This window comes from Diabrotica virgifera, chromosome 7, assembly GCF_917563875.1.
Source record: "Diabrotica virgifera virgifera chromosome 7, PGI_DIABVI_V3a".
NCBI lineage: Eukaryota > Metazoa > Arthropoda > Insecta > Coleoptera > Chrysomelidae > Diabrotica > Diabrotica virgifera.
In genome coordinates, this window is record NC_065449.1 from 1,269,338 (window position 1) to 1,295,047 (window position 25,710).

General features: G+C 32.9%; 2 protein-coding genes across 3 annotated transcripts in view; one reads left to right on the forward strand and one right to left on the reverse strand.

The window, feature by feature from the left end:
• The first annotated feature begins 319 nt into the window (after positions 1-319).
• LOC126888345 (fructose-bisphosphate aldolase-like) overlaps positions 320-25,710 on the forward strand; it is a 30,314-nt gene continuing 4,923 nt past the window's right edge. Inside the window, exons 1-4 of one of the 2 annotated variants that reach the window (XM_050656513.1) lie at positions 320-479; positions 16,148-16,345; positions 19,693-19,892; positions 22,419-22,684. In XM_050656513.1, the coding sequence (XP_050512470.1) occupies positions 16,167-16,345; positions 19,693-19,892; positions 22,419-22,684 (645 nt within the window). In that variant the 5' untranslated portion in view covers positions 320-479; positions 16,148-16,166. Of the gene's footprint in view, positions 480-14,706; positions 14,893-16,147; positions 16,346-19,692; positions 19,893-22,418; positions 22,685-25,710 lie in introns of those variants that run through there. The other variant, XM_050656515.1, reaches the window with a different exon arrangement.
• On the reverse strand, positions 5,219-5,746 carry LOC126888010 (uncharacterized). The gene has a single exon (XM_050656001.1). It carries the CDS (start codon positions 5,744-5,746, stop codon positions 5,219-5,221), a length of 528 nt encoding a protein of 175 aa, XP_050511958.1.

The following is a 25,710-nucleotide window of genomic DNA, read 5'->3' on the forward strand; positions in this document are numbered from 1 at the left end:
TCTTTACTCTTTTAGTTTAGAATGACGAACTTATAAGTTCTTGTTTAGAATGAATTTACAATTGGAAAAGAGGCAAAATTATATAAAATTTAGGGGTTTAGGAATATTAGGAAAGGTTTTACCTATCAAAATAATATTACTATAAGGCTATATGGTATTTAATTCCCATAAAAACAGGAACATAGTTTTTACATACTTAAAACAAAAGATCTTTTCTGCTTATAATTTTAATTGAAAGTGGCAACATCGGATTCGAACTGTCAAATCATGAAATCAGACGTTACCAAAGTTTCCTTCACACAAGCTTTATATAGCTGTCCTCTTTCTATCCATAGGTTCAAATGAAAAATGTGCGCCTCAGTGTAATCAAAATAAAACGAGACACATTTTTGACTTCAACGTCCTTAATTCGTCCTTTACGTCAGTTCCACTCGTTTTCCAAAGGAGTGAAGAAGGTTGGTTTGAACATTTCCAAAAAGGTAAGTCATATATTTGCACGAGTTTTTCATCTTTGGCATTAATTAACTAATATTTGTAGTATTTTTTATGTGTGGATTAAGGTGAACGTCACTCATTTGTTTGGTAATATTTCTCATAGATTACATCAGAGCCTACTAACACTAATTTTAATTTCAATTGGTGTGCCTCTACTTAATACAGTCTTAATTCATAAAAATGTCTTTGATAACCATTCAGTTGTTAACAAATGAACCACGGAATTAAATCCACTTCTTATCTAACTGACCTATCGCTATTTGCTCCGATTTTTATGTTTTCAGTGTGAAGGTTTAATTTTTGTCCTTATTAGAATACAATAGTAGCGAAATATTGCAGAATAATGTTCATTAAAGCTGGTTTGCTTTTTATCTAATGTAGAACAGTCGACTTGATCATAGCTTTACCTACATAGAAAGATGAAATAAGTGTAAGCTTTGCAGCCTAGTCATCTACTTAGGAATTATAGTTTTCAATAAAGAAACCATTAACGTTTAAATATTAAGTATTACATGATCATAGTTGCTTAGAAAGTCCATAATACATGATTTATTTAATTTTTTTTAATTCCTTTTTTTAAATGTTTAACCTTGACCATAACCTTAGGTTTTATATTGGACTGATGTAGGCTAAGCATAGCAAGGAGAATGGGAATAGATAAAGAATGTAGGCAGTTACAAAAACCATTTTTCAAACCACATTACCAATTACTGTTAATTGGAAAATCAGATCAAGCTTTCACTATTTTAATTTACTATATACTGACCTTCATACTACTAATATCAGTAAGGCATTGATATTTGTGTTGAGGTAGTAGTAAATACTTATATACAGTAGAACCCCGATTATCCTTGCTCCTCGGGAACGGACAAGGCACGGATAATTGAAAACCATGAATAATCCAAACATTTAATTCTTATATAATACATATGTACGCATATACATACATAATATGTACCTACCATAAAAAGATAGAAAAAGATAAATCTTTCATTATGAGTCTCCCTCTCAGCATATCGTGGGCGTTCTGGGAAAATCCACTAACTCCATTTCAAAAGCTTGGAAGAGTAAGGGCAAACTTACTATGATAATGTCATGGTAAGTTCGCCCTTACTGTTCCAAGCTTTTGAAATGGAGTTAGTGGATTTTCCCAGAACGCCCACGATATAGAGTATTCGTCGAGTGATTTGTGGTGACGTTATTTTGGTAATACCTCAAAAATGCAATTTGAGTAATAGAAAATCATAACATGGATATTTCGCTGCCCGGATAATCCACATACAGATAATAGAGGTTTTACTGTAGTTGAATGTAATCAATAATGGCTTATATATTTTACCCTACATCTATTTTAAAAGTTCGGTTGTTTTGAATCCGTCTTTGAAGCTATCTTCCTCTTCTAACAGTGTTATTATCCATATGATTTAGAAGCCCAAAAATCTCAACTTACTGATGTGCTTTTGTTCACTTTATGAAGGTGTTCTTAATTGCTTCCTCTTCCTAATTTTATTTCTTCTTCTTGCTTCCTTAATAGGCTCGTCCCTGTTCCATCTTTTTTTTTTTTTTTTTATTCCATTTATTAAAATACGTAATAACAATATACAAAAAAAAAATACATTAAAAAACCAAGAGCCCTAGCTATGCTGGTTTTGTGGTAACATAATAAACATAAATATAATGGTAACAGATTACATAACATAAAACTTTTTAGACTACTTTACACTGAAGGTTAAGTTTTCCTATATAGATTCATTAAAGAAATTGTATTAAAGTAAATGATTAAATTATTATTTATTATTAAATTGTTATAGAATTATATTCAATTAAAGCTATCTGTTGTAGTAGTTAGTAAGAAGTAACTCTTTTAATTCAGTTTTAAATCTTTCTAGCCTGCAGTCTTTGATCTTTGTGGGTAACTTATTATACAAAATTAGACCACTTGAGTATATACTTCTTTGTGCACCAGTAGTTCGCATTCTTACGGTTTGAAAACTACCTCCCTGTCTGGTATTATGGTCATGCACATCTTCTATACGTCTTAGAGTAATATTTGTAAGTGTTTGAGAAAGCTTAATTTGATGAATGAATATACAAACTTGTAAAATGTATAGCGACTCAATGTTTAGAATTCCTCTCTGATAGTACAGGTCGTCAGTTGGATGAAGTCTTGACAGTTGAAATATATATTTCACAGCCTTGTTCTGTAACACCATGAGAGGATGTAGCTGTTTTTGATTTGTATTACCCCAAACAATAGTTAGATATGACAAATGTGAATTTATTAAAGAGTGATAGATCATTTTACGCTGTGGGATACTTATAAATTTAGCAATTCTTCCAAGCATACCCACTGCTGGAGCTATTTTTTGACACGTGTTCAATATATGCTGTTCCCATGTTAGTCGATTATCTATGTGTAAGCCAAGGTATTTGGTAACATTTTTTTTAACGAATTTGAATTTTCCAAAATTTAACTGTAACTCTCTGTGTTCTTCAATATTTGAAATTATTGTGTAACTACATTTATTCATATTGAGTGAGAGCTTGTGGTATCTGAGCCAGTCATCTATATCTGTCAGATCTTTTTCTACAACATATTCTAGCTTTTTGGGATCTTTGTCAGCATACAAGAGTCCCGTATCATCAGCATATAAAAATAGCGTTGATTTTAAAGGCAGATTGGAGATGGAGTTTATATAAATAAGGAACAATGTTGGTCCCAATATAGACCCTTGAGGAACTCCACATGTGATGTCTTCTGCTGTACTAAGTACATTATTACAGAGCACTTTTTGTATTCTGCCAGTCAAATAATCCCTGAGCCATACTAAGGACATACCAGTTATACCATATTGTTCAAGCACTGAGATAAGTAACTCATGGTTAACTGTATCAAAAGCTTTTTGTAAATCTAGTGATACAAATACACAGCTTAATCCTTTGTCTAAGTTACTATATATATCTGTAATCAAATCGGTAGCTGCTGACACTGTGCTGGAATTATGTCTGAAACCACATTGTCGATTAAACCAGGCACCAGTTGTATTCAAGAAGTTTACGATTTGAAGATTTACACATGATTCTAATATCTTTGACATAGCTGTTAAGAGAGATATTGGCCGATAACTTCCTGGCTGTTTTGAGTCTCCTCCCTTATAAAGTGGTATCACTATTGCCATTTTCATAGAGCTCGGGATTGTTCCAGTGACAAGAGAAAGGTTAACTAATTTAGTTATAATCGGTAGAAGCTCCTCTTCAAACTCCCTGATAATATCAACACCAAAGCCATCCCAGCCAGGAGATTTGCCTTTTTTTAGTTTTCTTACAACCTCTTGAACATTAATTTCTAAGACTTGTTGCCATTCAAATATATATTCTTTTGGTGATACATTTATTGGAGTGCTTGTTGAAGGTGTTATGTTTTTTGACAGAGATTTTCCTACTTGTGAAAAATATTTGTTTAATTGGTTTGATAGCTCCTCAGATTTATTATATATCGAGTTCTGATAGTGTAGTTCATGTATTGTTATTGTTTTTTTTGTATTTTCGGCATTATGAATAAGGTGATTGATAGTTGCCCATAATTTTTTACTATTGCCTTGTGCATCGGATAATTTATTCGTGAAATAGTCTTTTTTTGCTTTGCCTACTGCTTTCAGTAGTTCATTTTGCACGGACTTATAAACATCTTGTAAGAACTTACTATTAGGGAATTGTCTATGCCTTCTATAATGAAAATCTCTTTTTAAAACAAGGTTATGTAATGTGACATTAAACCATGGTGCACTTTTTTGTCGAAATCGATTTTTAATTGTTTTTGTATTAAGATTATTTAAATAAACACGTAATATTTCATCACATAAAGAATCAGGTTCATTCCAAATCTGATTTTGCAAGCTGTATATTTCATTTTTGAATTTCAGTTTGTTTAAAGTTGTTACTGTATAATACTTGTCAGTGGTTATAAATGATGTGTTTTTTACCTTTAATAGCTGCAGTTGATGATCACCGAAACCTTCATCTACTATATATAACGTTGCATCAAAGTTTAAAGTGTTTGTCATCACATAATCAATACATGTAGCCGAATGATTGGTGATTCTGGTAGGGTTAGTTTTATTTAATATACTAAAACCGTTGGACACAATTGTTTGACAAACTAATTTTTGTGGGATACTCTCTTGAATAAGGTCTATGTTAAAGTCACCTAGTATCCAAACTGGAATTTTTTTATTCACAAATATGTTTAGTGCTGTATCCAGTGCATCAAAAAGTTCATTGCAGTAGAAATCTTGAGGTCGATATACTCCACCCACTATAATACTTCTATCGATCTGTAAAAATAACATTGAACACTTTTTATTATATCTGTAGACTTCTGAGTACTCGTAACAGCTTTTAACAAATAACCCTACACCACCACCTTCTTTATCCCTACAAACAAAAACTGAACTATAACCATTCACATTAAAATATGTTTCTTCACCCACTCTCAGCCAATGTTCGGCCACTACAATTAAATCTGGCATATTTAACTTAACAACTAACGTTTCAAAGTTCAATATCTTATTTCTCAAAGACTGAGCATTCAGGTAGAGTATGTTAAACTCAGTACTATTATCACACTGTACTTTATCCAGTTTAAATTTTATTTGCAATTTACAATCATTATCCATTTTACTAACGTATTTTCCATTTTACTATAATGTTCACACAAATAATATTAAAGAGTTTTGATAATATCCTCATTGTGAATGTAAATTGGCTCAGAATCATCAGATTTTTTTACATATACCCTACCATTTTTTGTCCAACAGTATTTGTATTTCCTTTCCTTTTTTAATTTATATACAATGTTAAACAAGTTTCTGTTTGTAAAGGTGAGCTGCTCGTTTATATAGATCTTTGAAGTATTCTCTTTGTTTTTGTTGCAACTCAGCATATTAGATTCCATTTTACGATTTTTTCGTGCTTTGATAAACTTAGTTTTTATATCACGTGATCTCATCTTTGCAACAATTATTGCTCCATTTTTGGTTTCTTGTTTGAAGCAGTCTGACACATCTTGACTATTAAAATTACATGATAAAAGATCATTAGCAATTTCCATTAGAACTTCTTTGGGATCTTCATTTTTGATTTGAGTTCCGTGAATCTCTAGGTTACAGGAAAATTCTTTGATTTCTAGTTCACAGATTCTTTTTTCCAGCTGGCTAACTTTGGTTTTTAATTGGATATTTTCTCTTTTCATATCTCGCAATTCCCGTAATGCATTTTGATTTTCCACTGTAAGAGTATGCCTTTGGATGCCTTCTCATCAGATATCCAGGTTGTCACTCTATCTCTTCTTTGGTCTTCCTACACCTCTTCAGCCGTTTGGTGATCTGTCTCGTGCTATCTTTACCAGTCTTCCTTCTCCCATTCTGCTTATATTGCTATACTATTCTTTTTTTTCTTTTCAGTGTCCAGTCATTTATGTTATCTATATTACAGCTTTACCTGTGGTCTGTGCTAAATTGTTTATCCCATAATGATTTTCCTGTGATAACTCATGACTATTTTCATTTCACACATTTCCATCAGTCTTTTTGTCTTTGTGGTGTCAGCTAATTTTATTTGATTTCTTCAAATACAGGACATACTTCAATATTATATGCAGTGCACTTCATATAGTATTTTTAGTACAAAAGCGATATTACGTAGGTTAAAATTTTTGACGTAAGAGAACTGTCAAAACATTAGAATGTGACTTTTCATTATTACCATGTATATTATAAACATGGCAATAATGAAAAGTCACATTCTAATGTTTTGACAGTTCTCTTACGTCAAAAATTTTGACCTACGTAATATCGCTTTTGTAGTAAAAATACTATACCAGAGAAGGTGACATGAAGATATAAAAAGTAACAGAATATTAGCAAAGAAATTAAAAGATTTTAATCACATTCTATGTATCCACAATGAAAATAATGAAATATTATTGCACAAAAATTTTTTACTTTTGGTTAAGCAACAACAAATTGACAGAGTTTAGTACAATATGCCCCAAAATAAAGTATACCGAACTGAAAGCTATTGAACACAGTTGCCATGGAGAGATTGAAGTATTTTGTATAAGTCAAAACAATATTTGACGATTGCTCACAAAAGTGGTGTAACAATTATATTGATGATGGTTTTAAGTGCTCAAGAAAAATCATTTATTGTTGGGACCTATTTTCTCTCATACGGAGTAGGGCGAAATGATGGGCCTAGTTTAAAATTTGTTTCCACGAGATTTGAAGAACGTTTCAACAAACGATCTCCTACAAAGTGCAGCATATTGTTGCTTGTGATGAAATTTAGACGTACTGGTTCCATACTTACCAAAAGAAAAGGAAGATCTGGAAGTAGGAGAACCTCTAGGGACAACAACAATATGGGAAGGATACTTGATAAAATCTTGGCTTCTCCTGAGAAAAGTCAACGGCGAATTTCATAAGAGCTTGCTTTAAGCAAGTCTACTGTCCACCGAGCTGCAAAGGAGTTGGGAGCTTTTTCTTATCGCATTTAAGTGGTTAATAAACAGAGGGTGGCTGATAAACGCGAAAGAGTTGAATACTGCGGGAGAACATTGAGTATGGTTTACGATAACGAAAGCTTTCTCATGAATATTTGGTTCTCAGATGAAAGTCATATAACATTGAGTTAACACATTAACAAACAAACAACACGATTTTTGGGATTTGAAAAGCCACAAGAGTTTATTGAGAGACCTCATAATGAAAAGGTGACAGTGTGGTGCGGTGCGCCATATCAAGTCATGGGATAATTGGTCCATACTTTTTAGAGGAAAATGGCAGACCTGTAACTGTTAATCAGCAGCGATACAGAGAACTCATTGTAACACCTTTTTACCAAGATCTTCGCCGGTTCTGTGATCACAGTGCATACTGCAGCAGAAACTTTAGCTTTGCTGCGATGCTACTTTCCAGGGCGCCTTATATCAAGGGGAAGTGATTACCCCTATCCATCTAATTCACCCGATCTTACACCACCTGATGCGTATTTCTGGGGGATTCTTAAAGAAAAGATTTACAGGGATCCAATTCAGCATGATCTTAACACATGGAAAGATAACATTCGTCGAGTTATAAATGAAATTTCAAGTGATGTTTGTAAGGTAATAATTAACAATTTTCAAGAGCGATATGAAAAATGTATTGTAGTCCAAGGAGGACATACTTAACACATAATATCTACTTATACAGTCGGAAAAATGAAAGAATACCCATGAACGAGCATATAAAACACGCTGTATTTTCCTGTCACTGTGTCACAAAGAAAATTGCCCAGCGCAAGTAGATGTAATAATAATTATTACATGTACTTGCGCTGGCCAATTTTTTCTATGACACGGTGACAGGAAAATACAGCGTGTTTTATATGTTCGTTCATGGGTACTCTTTCATTTTTCCTACTCTAAGTAATGTTAGCACTCTAGCATATTTAATTTTCGGTATACTTTATTTTGGGGCATATTGTAGTAGCTGTTTAGCTACTACTTTACCACTTTGTAACAAAAATCTCTATCATCAGATGCTATGTATTTTCTATGTTCTTATATGAAGTAGAGGCCTTGACACTTTCTGAAAAAAGCTCAAGGCCTTCGAGATGTGTTGTTACAGATGTATCTTAATAATTTTATGTGCGGATCTTGTGACCAATGTTGAGGTCCTAAGTAGAATGGGCAAGAAATGCGAGATTATTAACAGAATAAAAAAATGCAGATTAGAATATCTTGGCCATGTTATGAGAAAAGAACAGAGATGTGGCTTGTTGCAATTCATTCTTCAGGGGCAAGGTATTTTGGAAGAGAGGACCAAGAAGAAGAGGAATATCTTGGCTTAAAAACCTGCGAAAGTGGTTCAATACATCTACAAGCTGATTTCATTTCTCAGAGACCTTTACCTTTATCCGTGTGTACATTGGTTTAAAACTGTTAATGAATTGTCAGTTTCATTTATTATAACCTTGTTTAAATATTTTAGTTTTACTTACAGTTTTCAACGATCTAAGTCCTGCACTGCACTAACACTTTTAAATACTATTTGTAATGATTTTAATTGTAAAAATTGAAAACTCATTTTTTTGCAACTAACGGTTTGAAACCATGGAGCGCAAATTTATCACATTTCTCTTGTCTCAGTGCAGTGGAATAAGAGCAATCCCCATGCATTCTTTAGTATTAAAAATTTGGAATGCGGTAATTAACTGCAATTAAAATTACAAAGTAAAATTTGAATTAAAAATCAAGCATAAACTGGAAATATCTGTCAAATTGCTGAAATACTTATTTTGTTAAAAAAAACCTGTGCCAGTTGCGGAAAAACAGTTTTTTTTCATTTTTTAACTTTGTAGATTACACAGTATGTCCTCTCTAATGCTCAACTACTAATCAATAATAGTTGTAGTTTCGCGTAGGACTAAATAGATGTCAACTCTTTTACCTTATATAAAATTTGTATTTTATATAAAAATAGTCTTGGAACAAAACCAAAATATAATTCTCCTGTTGCATTTTTATGTTCAATAATAAAAAAATACATATTTAAAACCTTGGTACAGTGCTAATTTATGTCGTTAATTAAAAAAATTTTATGTATATAGAAATTGACCCTCCTTTCATTGCCAAATTAGGTCTTCAGATAATAGGAATATTTGTTCGGGACTGCATATTCCTGTACAATCTCGAATGTTCTTGAGCCTTGACATCTGCTTCCCTCCAATTCCTCTGTAGTTCTCGATTTGATCTTTCATGATAATTTGAAGGATTTTGTACCTGTCTCCTTTAAGAATGTGCCCTACGAAACCTAAGCTATACTGACCGTATTAAAAGATATAATACTATAGTCTGTCACACCTTGACTTTACAGTATAGAGAACATAGGCAATGCAGAGTCCTTATTAAAGTTTTTAGAGTGGTGATGCCAATTTTATCAAAATGAATTTGTAATCGAACATTAGAGAGATTAAATTAAAACTGTTTTAGAAAGGCAATCTATAATTTTAGGATTCATATGCGTAATAAGTCCTAAAATTATTGTAGATTGTTTTTCTAAAACAGTTTTAATTTAATCTTTCTAATGTTCGATTACAAATTCTTTTTAATAAAATCGGCATCTCCGTTCTAAAAACTCCCATAACGACTGCATTGCCTATGTTCCCTATACTGTAAAGTCAAGGTGGGATGGACTATAATAACCAATTTTGAAATGTATTATTAACAAAAGTAAGCAATATCATATTATATCAGTTGGCTCAAAGCTATATGCTATATTTTAATAACTGTCTGATTACACAATTTTTTCCAGTAATTTTATTACCTGACAAATATTGAAATTTTGCCAGATTTATTCTTAAAGCTATAACGAATTCTAAAACAATAATATATTTTTATAGCAAATAATTTATTTTTGTGAAAACAACTTGCATTTGTAGTATGGTATAGTTAGACCCAAACCCAGACATCCAAAGTGAAAGTTATCCTCCAACATCAAATTGTTCTATATAGTCCACATAATGTTCAGAAAAAAGTCACACCATTTTGAACGTCGGGTTTGGGGGGGAGAGGGGGGAGAAATCTGAAAATTCGTAGTTTTTTACGTTTTTCGTCAATATTTCTAAAACTAAGCGGTTTAGCATGAACAACCCTCTACACAAAATTGTTCTACATTAAATTTGAAATAAAAAAGGCCCTATGCATAACCCTTCTAAAATGAATGGTTCCAAAGTTACGGAGGTAGTATAGTATAATTGGTTCAAAAAAAGGCCTAACCCAGACATCCAAAGTAAAAGTTTTCCTTCAACACCAAATTGTTCTATATGGTCCACATCTTGTTCAGTAAAAAGTTACACCATTTTGAGCATCCGGTTTGGGGGGGGGGGGAGATGGAGGAGAAATCGGTAAATTAGTAATTTTTTTACGTTTTTCGTCAATATTTCTAAAACTATGCTTTATCGTAAGGAATGTTCTACAGAAAAATGTTCTACATAGAATTTAAAACAAAAAAGGTTCTATACATAATTGTTATAAAATCAACGGTTCCAAAGTTATGGAGGGTGAACAGTGGAGGTTTACGATAGTTTTTATATTTACCGATTTCTCCCCCAAACTCGACGCTCAAAATGGTGTGACTTTTTTCTGAACATTATGTGGACCATATAGAACAATTTGGTGTTGGAGGATAACTTTCACTTTGGATGTCTGGGTTTTTGGTATAGTTATATCATAAATATTGCCCAAAAAATATAAAAAGTATCGAAAACCTCGACTTTTCACCCTCTGTAACTCTGGAACCGTTGATTTTATAACAATTATGTATAGAACATTTTTTGTTTTAAATTTCATGTAGAATATTTTTGTATATAACATTGTTTACGCTAAAGCATAGTTTTAGAAATATTGACGAAAAACCTAAAAAAACTACTAATTTACCGGCTTCTCTCCCATCTCCCTCCCAAACCGGACGCTCAAAATGGTGTAACTTTTTACTGAACAATATGTGGGCCATATAGAACATTTTGTTGTTGAAGGAAAACTTTTACTTTGGATGTTTGGGTTAGGCCTTTTTTGAAGTTATACTTCTTTACGGGCGTAATGACGGTGAAATTTTATATGGGAAAACCTAGCGACCGGGCGCATGCGCATTATAACTTTGTTCTGATTGGATGTTCAAATGACATGACAAAAATTATCCAATATGGCAGCTGTGGCACTGTGCATGGTTTGGTTATAATGTATGCTTGTTGCGTTTTAAAATTTGTAGGAAGAGAAACAACAAACAAAAAGTTAGTTAATGGTTATACTGCCTTTTTAAATAGTTTTCATATTATATTTTTGGACTTATTTACATAGAAGAGATGATTGTTGCAAGCCAATGTGAAAGCTCATCAAACTGTGCCTAGTATGAGTGCCGCAGATCTCGCTTATTCAAAGCTAAAGAATCTTTCACTGGTAAGTGTTTTATAAATAGTTGATCAAATTTTGTTATGATATTTGAACATAGCCACTTTGCACGACGCAAGTGATTGCGAAATTTATTAGTCGTTATACGGGCTCCGATACCTACCTTGAACCTACCAAAATACATAAGTAGTATGTAATACTTTTATTTTACACCTTAATATTCACCTAATATATTGTCTTCTTACTCTATGTTTTGTTGTATTTTTTCAATTCTAAATCATTTCAATTCAAAATCAAAATAATTTGATTTACATAAGTTAAAAATGTCAAAAGGTTAATCTGTTTAGTTAGACGATCTTCGCACATAATGACAAGCTGTCTCTGTGGCGAAGTTTTAATGCGGGTGAATCCCAATACAACGCAAATACCAGCCGCGTGGTAAGTTGGTTCGAATCCCAATAGAAACTTTTATTTTTTTATTTTTTTTATACATTTTATGATTGTAAGTATATTTATTATATAATTTTATTTTCAGAAAATACGTATTTAGTTAAAAAATTTTCCGACAATTAATGTTCAGAAATCATTTGTGGCATTTTTAATGTGTTTTTTGGCACTGTTTTAATAAAAATGTTTGAGAAGTAGTAAGTATAAATTAATTTAATATTTAAATAAAATATAAATAAAAAGTATATTAATTTCGTTTATAATCATATAATCATATAATAGAAGTATAACTTCTTACGTGCGTACAAAGTACACACACATTCTTTTTTGGACCAGTTATACTATACTACCTCCGTAACTTTGGAACCATTCATTTTAGAAAGATTATGCATAGGACCTTTTTTATTTCAAATTTAATTTAGAACAATTTTGTATAAAAGGTTGTTCATGCTAAACCGCATAGTTTTAGAAATATTGGCGAAAAACTTAAAAAAATTACGAATTTACCGATTTCTCCCTCCTCTTCCCCAAAATCCGACGCTCAAAATGGTGTGACTTTTTTCTGGACATTGTGTGGACCATATAGAACAATTTGGTGCTGAAGGATAACTTTCACTTTGGATGTCTGGGTTATGCCATCTTTTGGATCAACTATATTATACTATTGTTTTTAAATAAAAAATATAAACAGTACACATTTGTTACAATACTAATTGTTTAATACGAAAGAATATACAGGGTAGGCAAAGTCAGTTGGCAAATTTGCAAAAAAAATAATTATGTATTTTTGATAAGTGTTCAAAATGTTCACCATTCATCTCCTTCTCCTCCTAAGTGCCTTCTCTATTGAGGTTGACGATCAATATGGCAAATTTCTCTCTGTTCTGGGCTTGATGGATTAAGTAATTCCCTGTCGTGTGGGTCCAATCTCTGATGTTTCGGAGCCAGGATTTTTTCTTTCTTCCTATACCCCTTTTACCTTCGATTTTGCCTCTAATATTACCTGGAGCTGCTCAAATTCCCTATGGCGCATTATGTGTCCTGGGTATGACGTCTTTCTAATTTTGATTGTCATTATTTCCAGTACTTCTTCATTCGTAGTTCTACTGGTCCAGCTTATTCTTAGCATTCGGTGGTACATCCAAATTTCGAATGAATTCATTTTGTTGACGTCATACTGTTTTAATTTCCAGGTCTCACAGCCATACAGTAATAGAGACCACACAGAACACTTTAGTGTTCTCAATCTTATTGTGACTGATAACTTGGGGTTACAGAGCATTTTACGCATGTTCATGAAGCCAGATCTTGCTATTTCAATGCGTCTTCTAATTTGTCCTTTCATTCATCTCAATACACTTCAAATAAGGTTTTCGATCGAATTAATAATGCGAGCAAACATCGCATCGTTTTCGATCTTCGCGCAAAAATTATGTTCTTAAGCATGTCACCGATTGAGAAATCCATAGGGGTAATGTCTGGCGAACTTGGAGGCCACAGTTCGTTTCCACGTTTACCGATCCGTCCAAGAAAATGCTGGGTTAACATAATCTAGCTTCGTAATCGCGATCCTGACAGTAAAACTGTTTTAATAAAAACACAAGCTATTATAACGTTAACTTAATTAAAAATAGTAGGTCGACTAGCCCACTAACTTATGCCCAGCCGGACGCGTTGCTAGGTAACGCAGGCGGGAGAGCGGAGAGCGAGGTTCATTATGCAAGAAAGTATGAAAGGTGCTAGAAGGGTAGGATAAGGAATTTCCTGGCTGAGAAACTTCAAGGAATAGTATAATTGCACCTCATTCGATTTTTCAGAGCGGTGTCTAATAAAATGAGAATAACTCATAATAGCCAACCTCCAATACGAGAAGGAAACATAAAGCCTCAACGTCGTTTTCCAATTTAAACGTCGGCAAAGAGAGATAGAAAATACATATTACGGCAAAGGAAAGAGCACACAGTTAGCACCCCTTATTACTGTGCACTTAATATTTATTTTTTTGGTCGGACCCAGAGAAAGGACCATACGATACCAGTGTGGGCAGTAGAATTTTTATTTTTTTGGTTAATTCATAAAATGATAAAAATCTTAACAGTTGGACCACTACATAGCAAAATTACCATGACACTGACGCACTGATCGTATAAGCTCCTAGCTCAATTGAAAGGGGGACGTTTTAGCACTTGCATGTTAAATCTCTTTGAACCGTGTCATTTTCTCGCCACTCCATCAAAAATGATCCACGCTCCTCGGGGCAATAAAAATAAAGGAAAGAGGCAATACATTAGGGTTTGGTATTAGCTTAAGGATATAAATAACCAATTTTGAGAGAAATTTCCATATTTCACATTGCTTTGATTCTATTTCAGGTTGCATTGAATCCCGTCTTCAGTTTTAGGTACCTATCTTTTTCTGTTACATTTTTCTTATTTTTTTTCTGTTCCTACGTTCCATGGGAGTTCTTTTTAAGAATAGAAAATAAAATATAAAAAGAAAACAACAGAAGAATTGCACTTACATTAAATGTTACGTTACCATAATACATTAAGCCATAATATATTGTAATCGTAAAGAAGGATGAATTTTCAGTTAAAAAAATATTATAGTTAAATAAAAAAATTGTCTGGCTAATTGATCTTTACCAAAGGCATCCAATTAAAAAAAATAATTTTACCAAAATTAAATATTTGTCAAAATTAAACATTATCTATTCAACTATTGTTTACGTGCTCACCGATAATACTAGTCGACGTAAATAATTATAAATATAGAATTGTTGTATACTGTTTTTTCTCGAACATGCCGATAACATAAAGATATCTATTGTGACGTTATCAGTAAACAAAGTCTTTAACATATTTGGCCCCCTTGTTAAGATACTAAAGTTCAAAATATTATCAAATTACCTCATAGCGATAAACAAACTGACTATAATAGGCATTCAATGCAGTTTTATTTGTTAATTTGAAGGTAAAAGTTGTGCTGTGCGTGTACATGTAAGTTTGCTGTTAGATTAAGTTAATTATTTGTAAAATATTTCCAAGAATTATTTTAGTTTTAAGATCATCATCGAGGATTTTTATTTCGAATGGAATGTTTGCCGCCCTTACTTAGAGCTCTCTGATTAGCTTATAGCTGTGAAACACTCGGTATTCTTCTTGTGCATTGTCAAAATTTGTTGTATGACTTTGCTTTCGTTATTCGTTACACTTTTCTTACACTTATGTAAATATGTATAGTACTTTTATTCTGTATAAAATGATGTGTGTTCATTGGAGAATTAAGTAAGGAAACTCTGAAGGGAATGCACAAGTTTATTGAGTTGTTAACAGCTTAGAGTACAAAACGATACTAAATTAATGAATACAAACTATTTCTTAAAATCTCTCATAGTCCTGGAACGTATCACTGACACCTCGAAATTATCAGCGTGGGTGTTTATCATCTCCGATGTGGTCTAGATATTGAAATAAAAACACACACAGTGGCGTGCTCGCCATAACATAGTTCCCTCAAATGTCTCACTTTCAGGATTTTAGAATCTGTCATCCCTCTCTAGGGGCCGGTTGTTCGAACGCTAATCAACAATGATCATTATCAAATAATTAATTACTGTCAATGTCAACTTTGTTTGGGTTCTTAAAAATTCTGTGGAGTCTATAATCAATTAATATAACAATAATTATTAACATAATTAATAATAAATCTCATAATTGTAATTAATTATGTTTTCAGTAACCCAAACAAAGTTGACATTGACAGTTTTGGTGACAGTAATTAAATATTTGATAATGATCATTGTTGATTAGCGTTCGAACAACCGGCCCTTAGTCTTTCAGTTTCTGGCTTCCATTTGATGACCTCCTTAATCAGTAGGTCTGCTGACAAACTGCAGGTATTTGTTAACAAATGCCTACTAATAATTGTTCGTATTTTCTGGCCAAACATCATCAGAAACGAAGATCTGCTACACCTGACCGAACAAAAGAGGGTGCTGAAGACTGCCTTGAGTGGAGAGCCCCCCCCCCCCCCCCCCCCAAAAAGAAGCCGCCCAGCACATACTTGGAGAAGATCAATCATGGTCGAGAGAGGAGGTCAATGAAAGTCTTGGAATGAAGTGAAGACCTTTGCACAAAATATAGAACTTACTTAAATTTACGTAACTTACGACATTCAAGGTTTTACGCTTTAAAATACTATTCAGAATGATTTTTTATGTGTAATATTTACTTATTGTTATTCCTGTTTCAGTCTACCTGCAACCGTCGAAATGACTACCTCTTGGAACTATCCTGATGCTGCACTCAGAGCTGAACTCAAGAAGATCGCTGATGCTATCACCGCTCCTGGAAAAGGTATCTTAGCTGCCGACGAATCTACCGCTACCGTAGGCAAGCGTTTCGCTGACATCGGAGTTGAAAACAACGAAGAAAACCGTCGTAAATACAGGTAAGATACATTTTCAACATATTGTACAAGTCGACAGACATATTTTAAACCGCCGAGGTCAGACCGATCGAAAACTTTGTTTACGCGACGTTGTCAGATCAATCTGGTGTCAAAGGTTTTTTGGATTTTTTATTTGTTACCTGTTTCATAGTAAAATTTCCTCCTGCGTAAATACTAAAACATCGTGTATAATTTCACAGGACTGTGCACTTAGTGTCCTATTTTTCACGGCACTTCATATATGTAATGTTCATGTTTATTTAAAAAATATTAAATGTATTCGAAATAAACAACTATTCGACGATTTTATCTGGAAATGTCGCAAAGCCAATGATTTGGTTTTTATTCAGGTTATACCTAAATATATTAATAAGCTTTATTATTGGACCAAAAAATTGGTTTTTATTCAGCTTATCTTTGAATTTTGGAATTGATCTTATCTTTAATTCCCATGTTTACTCATATTTCAAAGTTATAGAGATTTTCAAATTAAATCAATATTAGAGTCATCAAATATTTCAACATTTAAGCAATCTGATAGGAATCGTTAACATTTACTTGAAAATTAACATATTTTATCCAAAAAATATATTACATATTAACAACATAGTACTTTTGGGTATTATAGAGTCGTAACAAACAACAAAAACAAATTTCTTTAAGTTTTTCTACAAAATTCAATAGTACCTACTTAATTGCATATCATGAATACTGAAAATACAGATAGAAACAATACACATATTTTTTAATCACATGTATTGTCTAATAAATTGGGAATGTGATGTGAGTATAAACTATTTCTCCGCATTAGATCAACGCAACGTGTTGTCTGAACTATAATTGGAGTGTTTATTTTTGGCCAAACGAATTAACCAAATACCTTAATCGTCTAATGTTAAAATTGTCACTTTTTAAGAGCATGATCACGTTAATTCGTTAATTTAATCCTTATTTAGAAGCAGATACGATATTTATTATTATCATCAGAAATCAGAACTGATTAATTGATTTTATAACTTCAATAAAATATAGTGTGCTATTAAGTAGTGAATTAACAGTTTTAACATTATGATTTGATTTAGATTTTTCTTGAAGTGTTAAGAAAAAAAAATAACAAATCATAATTAACGAAATAACAAAAAAATGTTGCTAAAAAGTGGTAATCTTTCTGGTTCCTTACGTTAGTTAATTTTCTTCCTAAGGTGCCATCTTCTTTCGAAGGTTGGCGATCATCATGCCTATTTGTATTATGTTTACATCTGCTGTAAAAAGCTGGTTAGACGAGCAATTAAACCATTCCCTAAGATTGCGCGTAAAATTGATCATTAGCAAGAAAAAGATAACAGAAAGTCAACTCTACATCAACCAAACCCCTGTAGAAAGAGTGAGGCACTACAACTACCTCGGCACCATAATAAATGAAGAATGGACCAACAACCAAGAAATAAGAGCGCGCATCGGAAAAGCTAGATCAACCTTCAACCGTATGGGGGCGTTTTTCAAGAGCCACAACCTTTCTCTTGATATAAAAGTAAGAATGCTGAGATGTTACGTCTTCTCTCTCCTTTTTATGGTGTTGAATCATGGACCTTGAACGAAGATATGTGTCGAAAATTAGAAGAATTTGAGACGTGGCTATATCGGAGAATTCTTAAAATCTCGTGGACTGATCGGGTCACAAATGAGGTCCTTAAAAGAATGGGGAAGAACCGAAAGGTACTAACCACCGTCAAATCTCGAAAGTTGGAATACTTTGGACACATTACGCGAAATGAATCCAGATATGGCCTCTTACAAGCCATCCTGCGAGGAAAAATATTTGAAAAGCGAGGTCCAGGAAGTAGAAGAACATCCTGGTTAAAGAATCTCAGAACCTGGTTCAACACAACGTCGGTGCAGCTTCTCCGCGTTGCTGCAGATAAAGTGAAGATTACCATGATGATCGCCAACATATTTTGTATTGATTTTGTTAGGTAGTTTACGAGATTTTTCGAAATACAGTTTATTGCTGGAATCTATTGCTAACTTCACACAAGTGACTCTGTAGACGTAAGATATTCTCAGGATTTTTCTGTAAAGCCCTATTTTCTGTAAATCTTCAATATTCTCTGTCATTAATACGGTGCCATCTCCACACCTCAAGTTATAATAGGGATTCCATTTAATACAACGCCAGCTTTCCGAGTACAAGTTAAATAGCAATAAGAGAAAATGCAACCTTACCGTACCCCTCTTTTAATTTTGATGTTCACCGATTGTGTGATATTTATTTTTATGCGTGCTGTGTGGGTATAATATAAATTTTCTATTATTCTCATATCTCGCTTGTGTGTTTCCTTTGGTTTCAAAATTGACACGAGTTGGTCGTGCCCTACTTTGTCAAACGCCTTTTCATAATCAATAATGCAGGCATGGCATACCCATCTTTATTTGCGTCTAAACAGCGTTGCGTTAATATGTTGAAACAGAATAAAACCTCCCTCATTTCCACTCCACTCGTCAATACTTGTATCTATTTAGTGAATTTTTCTACAAAATTACAACTTTATTTGTAGTTTATCTTTGAAAGTTTTTGACTTATTGACGACTACATTTTTTTCGGTTGGTGTAAACCGAAAAACAAAAAACATTTCGTGTAAGATAAAAGGTTCAAAAGGGTATATTTGATATATTTTCTCGTTTCGATAAAAATATTGCAAAAATTGATTTTGATACTTTTGTAATTACTAAAAATAACTAACATAATGTCAGATAATGCCGATAAATGTTTTCATTAAAAATCCATTGCATCATAACAAGTGAAAAATAAATATAAGTAAAGGTATTATGAAAACAATACAACTGTCCACATTATATGACCACGATACGATACCCACCAATTATTTAATGTTTAAATGATTCTGTATATGTGCTCAATGTTACTTGATTATGCATTCCTAAAGTATTTTAATGTATCCTTTCTCTTGACATATTAATATATCGGGCAAGTACTGCAATATATGTTAGCGGAATCTCTCAGCTTCCATGCATTAGTCTTTCAGGGCGAGATCTTTGTGATCCTGGAGATAATAAGCTCACGCTTGCTCATGAAGGACCCTCTCTATCTGCTCTGACGGTCAGATCTAAGCTGGTTCTCAAAGTCAGATCTAAGCTGGTTCTTTAGTACAAGCGAGCACTGATTGAGGTTGTACCTGTAAGCCTTTTACCAGTACAAAAATAACCTTTTAAAATTTTTTCTTTATGCCATTATATCTTAACAAAATAAACCTCAGTTTTTAATAATAGCGTATTTGTGCATATACATAACATCAAAAAACATGTTGACACAAACAATTTTTTTCTTGCAGACAACTTCTTTTCACCACCGATCCAGCCATTGGACAATACATTTCTGGTGTAATTTTGTTCCACGAAAGTTTATACCAAAAAGCCGATGATGGTACTCCATTCCCAGAACTTCTTAAACAGAGAGGAATCATTCCCGGCATTAAAGTCGACTCTGGTGTAGTACCTCTCTTCGGCAGCAATGACGAATGCACCACACAAGGTAAGTCGTACTTTATATTATTGTAATGAGTCTTTACTTTTTATTGTTTTATGTCTTTATGAGACAGGAAAATTCACTATCAACCATGCCGTTCAACCTATTTCTTGAGGCAGTCAGGGGAAAAACCAATGTAACTGGCCATATAAATATCAAAACAGTACAAATTACTACATATGCAGACGATGTAGCTATCATTAGTAGGAGTAAACAACGACTAATGGAAGCGTTCAAGGAAATTGATCCTGGAGCAGAAAAAAGTGGACTTAAAATAAACGAAACAAAAACAAAGTACATTGAAACAAGTAAGCGATGGACTACCCCAGCTAATTGAAATAATATTTGAAAATATTACCTCAATCATCCAAGATAGCCATCGCTACACCCTTAGCTTAGCTCAGTCACTCAGGTGTGTGTTAATCTTGTCCTAATCTTAGATATGAACTATGAAAATTTAGAATGGAAGCAAACAAAACAGTATTTTAACCAATCATGTTTATTGTTCATAAAAATATAATAAAAATGTGACTTAGTAAATTGCATTAACAAATATATTCGAATTCTTGCCAAAAACTAACAATTTGTAGATTATACTTATGGCTTTTGGTAGCTGGTATTTGATGGTAACTTCTTGATGTCGAATGGTACTGCTGTAGACTTCTTGTAGGCCTGGGCGGATGTTCGGCCCTAGGCCCCTGCAGCTGAAGATGTTGGGTGCTGTAGTCTAGACGATTTGGTTGCAGTTGTCAGCCTTATAGTGATGCATCGCCGGCGATGAGCTTCATTTTCCCGAAAGGAGAAAAGTAGATCTTATCCAAAAACTATAAGATAAAAACACATATCAAACATCAAGAATAAAACCAAATTGTACCATTGCCTAATAGTATTCAAAGAGTAGTAGATGGTAAGAGTATATTAAATGGAATTAAGATTGATACTACTAGTTAAAATTTGATTACTAAAAGCATATCAATAGATAAAATGAAATACAGAAACCAAACACATGGTTGAACATTTGAAGGTTAGGTATAAAAAATATTAGAAGAAATTCCTAGATGTAGAAATGTAATTACAAGAAAAAATAATAATGAATTCTTACCCCAAGAGAAAGATAATTTGAAGAAAAATTATTTATTTTTCACTTTACATGACTTTTTAAGAAATAATTTTTCCCTTCCATTTTGTGTCTTTGGGTAGGGATGAAGTGAGACTGTCATTGAAAACGACATTTGAAATGACGACTAAGTCACAGTATAAAGAGGGACAGTAGAACCACTCTCCGAAAAATTGGAAGTAAAATCTGTAGTCGCACATGGCGACCGCGCAATGTTGGCAGTCGCTTTTGCCCCACTCTCGCATCTATTCACATAGAAACGTACGGCTTTTAACAGGGAAAACCCGCATCCACCACTGGTGAATTACCAATTGCGTACTGCCGGTATTACTTCCTGAGATCAAAGCGCCGACAGAAGAGTGATTTTACTGTGGAACCTCTATATACTGTGACCAAGTACTATGAAGTAGCAGGCGTGTTTCGTATTGAAATACAGATATTTACAGAGTAAGAATATACAGGGTACGTTCAGTATGTTCAATTTATGATTTAGATTTTAGATGAAAAGAGATATAGTAAATAGAAGATAATAAAAGAGGATAATAAAAGAGGATAATAAAAGAGAATAATAAAAGAGGGCGCCAAGCAAGTTTTTAATGAAAAAGCAAGTTACAACGAATAGAAGACAATTATTAATGATATATTAAAGAAAATAGAATAAAACAATTATTTAAAAATAAAATATCAAAGATGTGACGTTTGTAACGTTACAACATGACCGTCAAAAGAATACCTGGCAATGAAAATATTATCACTACAGACAATTATTGCATTGAACGTGTGAATGCCTTCACATATCTGGGCACAGAAATCAATCAGAAGAATTCCGTAAGTAGCGAAATGAATACACATATTTCCAGTGGGAATCGTACATACTATGCTAATAAAGGATTGATGGCATCGAAATTATTAGACAAAAGAAGCAAAATGGTTATCTACAGAACATTGATTAGACTCGTAGTGACCTATGGTTGTGAAACCTGGGTAATGACAAAAAAAGATGATGTCCAACTTAGAACATTCGAGAAAAAGATAGTGAGAACAGTATATTGCCTGGTTCAAGAGGAAGCATAGCACATGGAGGGTATGATATATATTTGTGACAAGTCAAAGATTGTCATGGATGGGACGCGTACAGAGACAGTACGATGTAAAAGCAACAAAGAAAATGTTACAATTGAAGCCGATAGGAAAGCGAACAAAAGGAAGGCCCAAAACGAGATGGTTGGATGACGTGGCGGACGACCTGAAAACTATGAGTATAAGACAATGGAGGAGAAAGGCACAAGAGCGATCTAAATGGAATCCAGGGTTATGATGCCAAAAAAAAGAAGATTCCATGGTACTCTCAAAATCGTTTTTCATTTTTGATTTGTTCTACAGTATTACATTTTTTTATATAAATAATATTGTAGGTTTGGACGATTTGGCCAAGCGTTGCGCCCAATACAAAAAAGATGGTTGCCACTTCGCTAAATGGCGTTGTGTGTTGAAGATCAGTGCACAGACACCTTCCATCCAATCACTCATTGAAAATGCCAACGTACTGGCTCGTTATGCGTCCATCTGCCAGGCCAACAGAATCGTACCCATCGTGGAACCTGAAATCTTACCTGACGGTGGACACGACCTTCTCACCTGTCAGAAGACAACAGAAACAGTATTGGCATACGTCTACAAAGTAAGTCTATTAAAATTATAAGTCAAAACGACAACACGTGTATGTTTTCAAAAACTGATAGTGTGTAAAGTATTTATTTCAGCTAAATACTTTCGACATAGCAAAATGCCATCATCAGAGCTTCGTCTTATAGGTATAAAAACCTCATAGAAGAGGAAATGTTGACAAACAATAAACAACATATTAAATTTAAAAGTTGATGCAGGGGTATCTCATCTTAGGTAAAAACCCTTAAAATTATTAAATATCAGATCGATGTGCATATCATAGACAATACGGCTACCACAATATGGTCACTTTACAATGTGGTAGCCATATTGTCTATGATAGACACATCGATGTGATATTTAATAATTTTAAGGGTTTTTACCTAAGATGAGATGCCTACCCCTGCATCAATATTTAAATTTAATATGTTGTTTGTCAACAGTTGCTCTTCTATAAGGTTTTTATACCTATGTGACGAAGCTCTGATGATGGCATTTTGCTATGCCGAAAAGCCCTGCATCAATTTTCAATTTAATATGTTGTTTGTTAACAATTGCTCTTCTATAAGGTTTTTATACATATAAGACGAAGCTCTGATAATGGCATTTTGCTATGCCGAAAGTACTTAGTTAATTTTAATAAATACTTTACACACTATCAGTTATCAGACAATGGGAATTTCCCTGTCTTATCTCATTGCCAGCTTCACGTGAGTCTGTTAGTTCTTCTTCTACTTTGACTTTTATCGTGTTATTCTGGTAGATATTTTCGATCGTTTTAATTATTCCTAGAGATACCTTTATTACATACAATAAATGAATAACGTTCTTTAATTTGACCCTGTCAAATGCCTTGCTAAGGCCCACAAAACACAAATATTCCGGTTTGTTGTATTATAGCTATTTCTCTTGAACTTCTCTCGCTATTAATATAGCATAGGTGCATCCCGACCTAAAACCTTGTTGTTCTTCTGCTAATGTTATAATTTTATTCAGTTTGTTATCACTTGTTGATTTTAACGTTGTGTTTAATACCTGAAAACAGCAAATTCTATGGTTTTAAAATGTATAAGCCATTATGTAATATATAATTATTATCAAAAGTAGGTCAAAGAATATGCATGAATAATTTCGAATTCCTTTAGTGGTTGAATTCAAAACACCTTTCTAATTATACAGGGTGTGTAAAAGAATTGGAACTGTCGAATATTTCGCGAATGAAGTATCGGATCTAAAACGTGAAAAATACGTTTTTGACTTGAAAAATGATACCAACACGATCTCCCCCCAACTACACCTCCTAGAGCGCAGAGGGGGTGACTTTGGAATATTAAAATTTAATGGAAACTCCTTTTTTGCAGATTTAGAGTCCTCATAAAAAATAAGTAACTTTTGTAAGGAACATTTTTTCGAATGTCTTATTAAATTATGGAAACGGTCTATTACTCGAGAAATACACTGTTAAATGAAAAATAAAAAAAATACTTGAGTAATATTTTACAAAAATATATCGAATTGCCCCAAACACGAATTCGCACTACCACTCTCTGGGGGTGGGGCGAGGGACAACTTTGAAATCTTACATGGAAAATCAAATTTTTTATTCCAGATTAGAAATCTGCAAACTAATTTTTATGATAGTGAATACAGTTTTTCAAGAATTTTTTCAAGAATGTTTTGTAGACACAGAATCTGCAATAAAAAATAGGGGTTCCTATCTACATTTCAAAGTTTCCCCCCTCGTCTCGTTCAGAGGGCGTGGCTGGGGGGTCGTATTTGGTGTTATTCGATATATTTTTTCAACCAAAAATTTTTCGTTTATAAATTCGCAAAAGTGTGTGTGTTATTGCGTTGCCGCTCCTGAAATATCTAGAGGCCACCTAGCGATGGATTCCTATGTAGTTTTGTCTTCTGAATCCAAATCTGAAAACGGCATTTCGCTATATATAACCATCTTCGAGATATCCGACCTCAAAGTCGTCATTGTGACGTCACCGTCACAAGCCTCCTTTAAATTGTCATTTTCTTCCGACATAGAAACGTCAACTCTACTTTGTTTTCGTTTGACGCAACTAAACGTCAACATAAAATTGAAATGTCAGATAAACTAATTTTATTTATTTATGTTAATGTAATGTTAAATTACACTTCACTATTTTCAAGGAAAACTGTTTATTTTGTATTTATTTATTTATTTTTATTAGATATCAAATCTATATTATACGAGGTATGTCAAAAAATATGAAGTTCGATCAAGATTAAAGTATCTTTATTTTTCACAATATTGAAAAGTGTTATTATAAAAAGTTGTTTGGAGTTAAAAACTATGTTCTAATATGCAATTACTTGTACATCCTTCTAAAGATAAAAAAAAATAATTGAAAATTTTTCTCAAATTACGGATATCAATATCATTTTCATTCATAACTATTTTATTATTAATTTGACGAAGAAAAGTTATTCTTCATAAAAAGATCTGCATGGTCTAAAATCTAAGATGCAATCATCATAATATATCAAATTTTATCAATTTTATTCGAGGTATGTCAAAAAATATGAATTTCGCTCGAGAGGAGTACCTTTATAGTTCACAATATTTAAATTAGGATATAATTGTATATTAAAACATAGCATTTAATACTAAACAACTTTCCATAATAGAAATTTTCCATATTATGAATTTAAATACGTAAATAAACAAAGTTTTCGTTATGATAATGCTCGCATTTTCAGCTTGTTTAAATATCTAGTCTTGAAATCATATAATTCCGGTGTTTTGTGTCGATTTCAATTCACTAACATTACAATTACAGTTCTTTTGTTAACCTTTCAATAAAAATGTACATTTGTACACATTAACAATTATTAACGAGTATGAAAAATATTTTTTTATTGCACAAAGTCATAAAATTGCTAAACAATCACACATAAAATTTCATCAAATTAGTACTCCATTAACATCCCATTCAATATATTTTTTCCAATTTTATGCATGTCAAAGAGTAATTTGACCACAAAAGAATTTTTTTAATCCCTTTT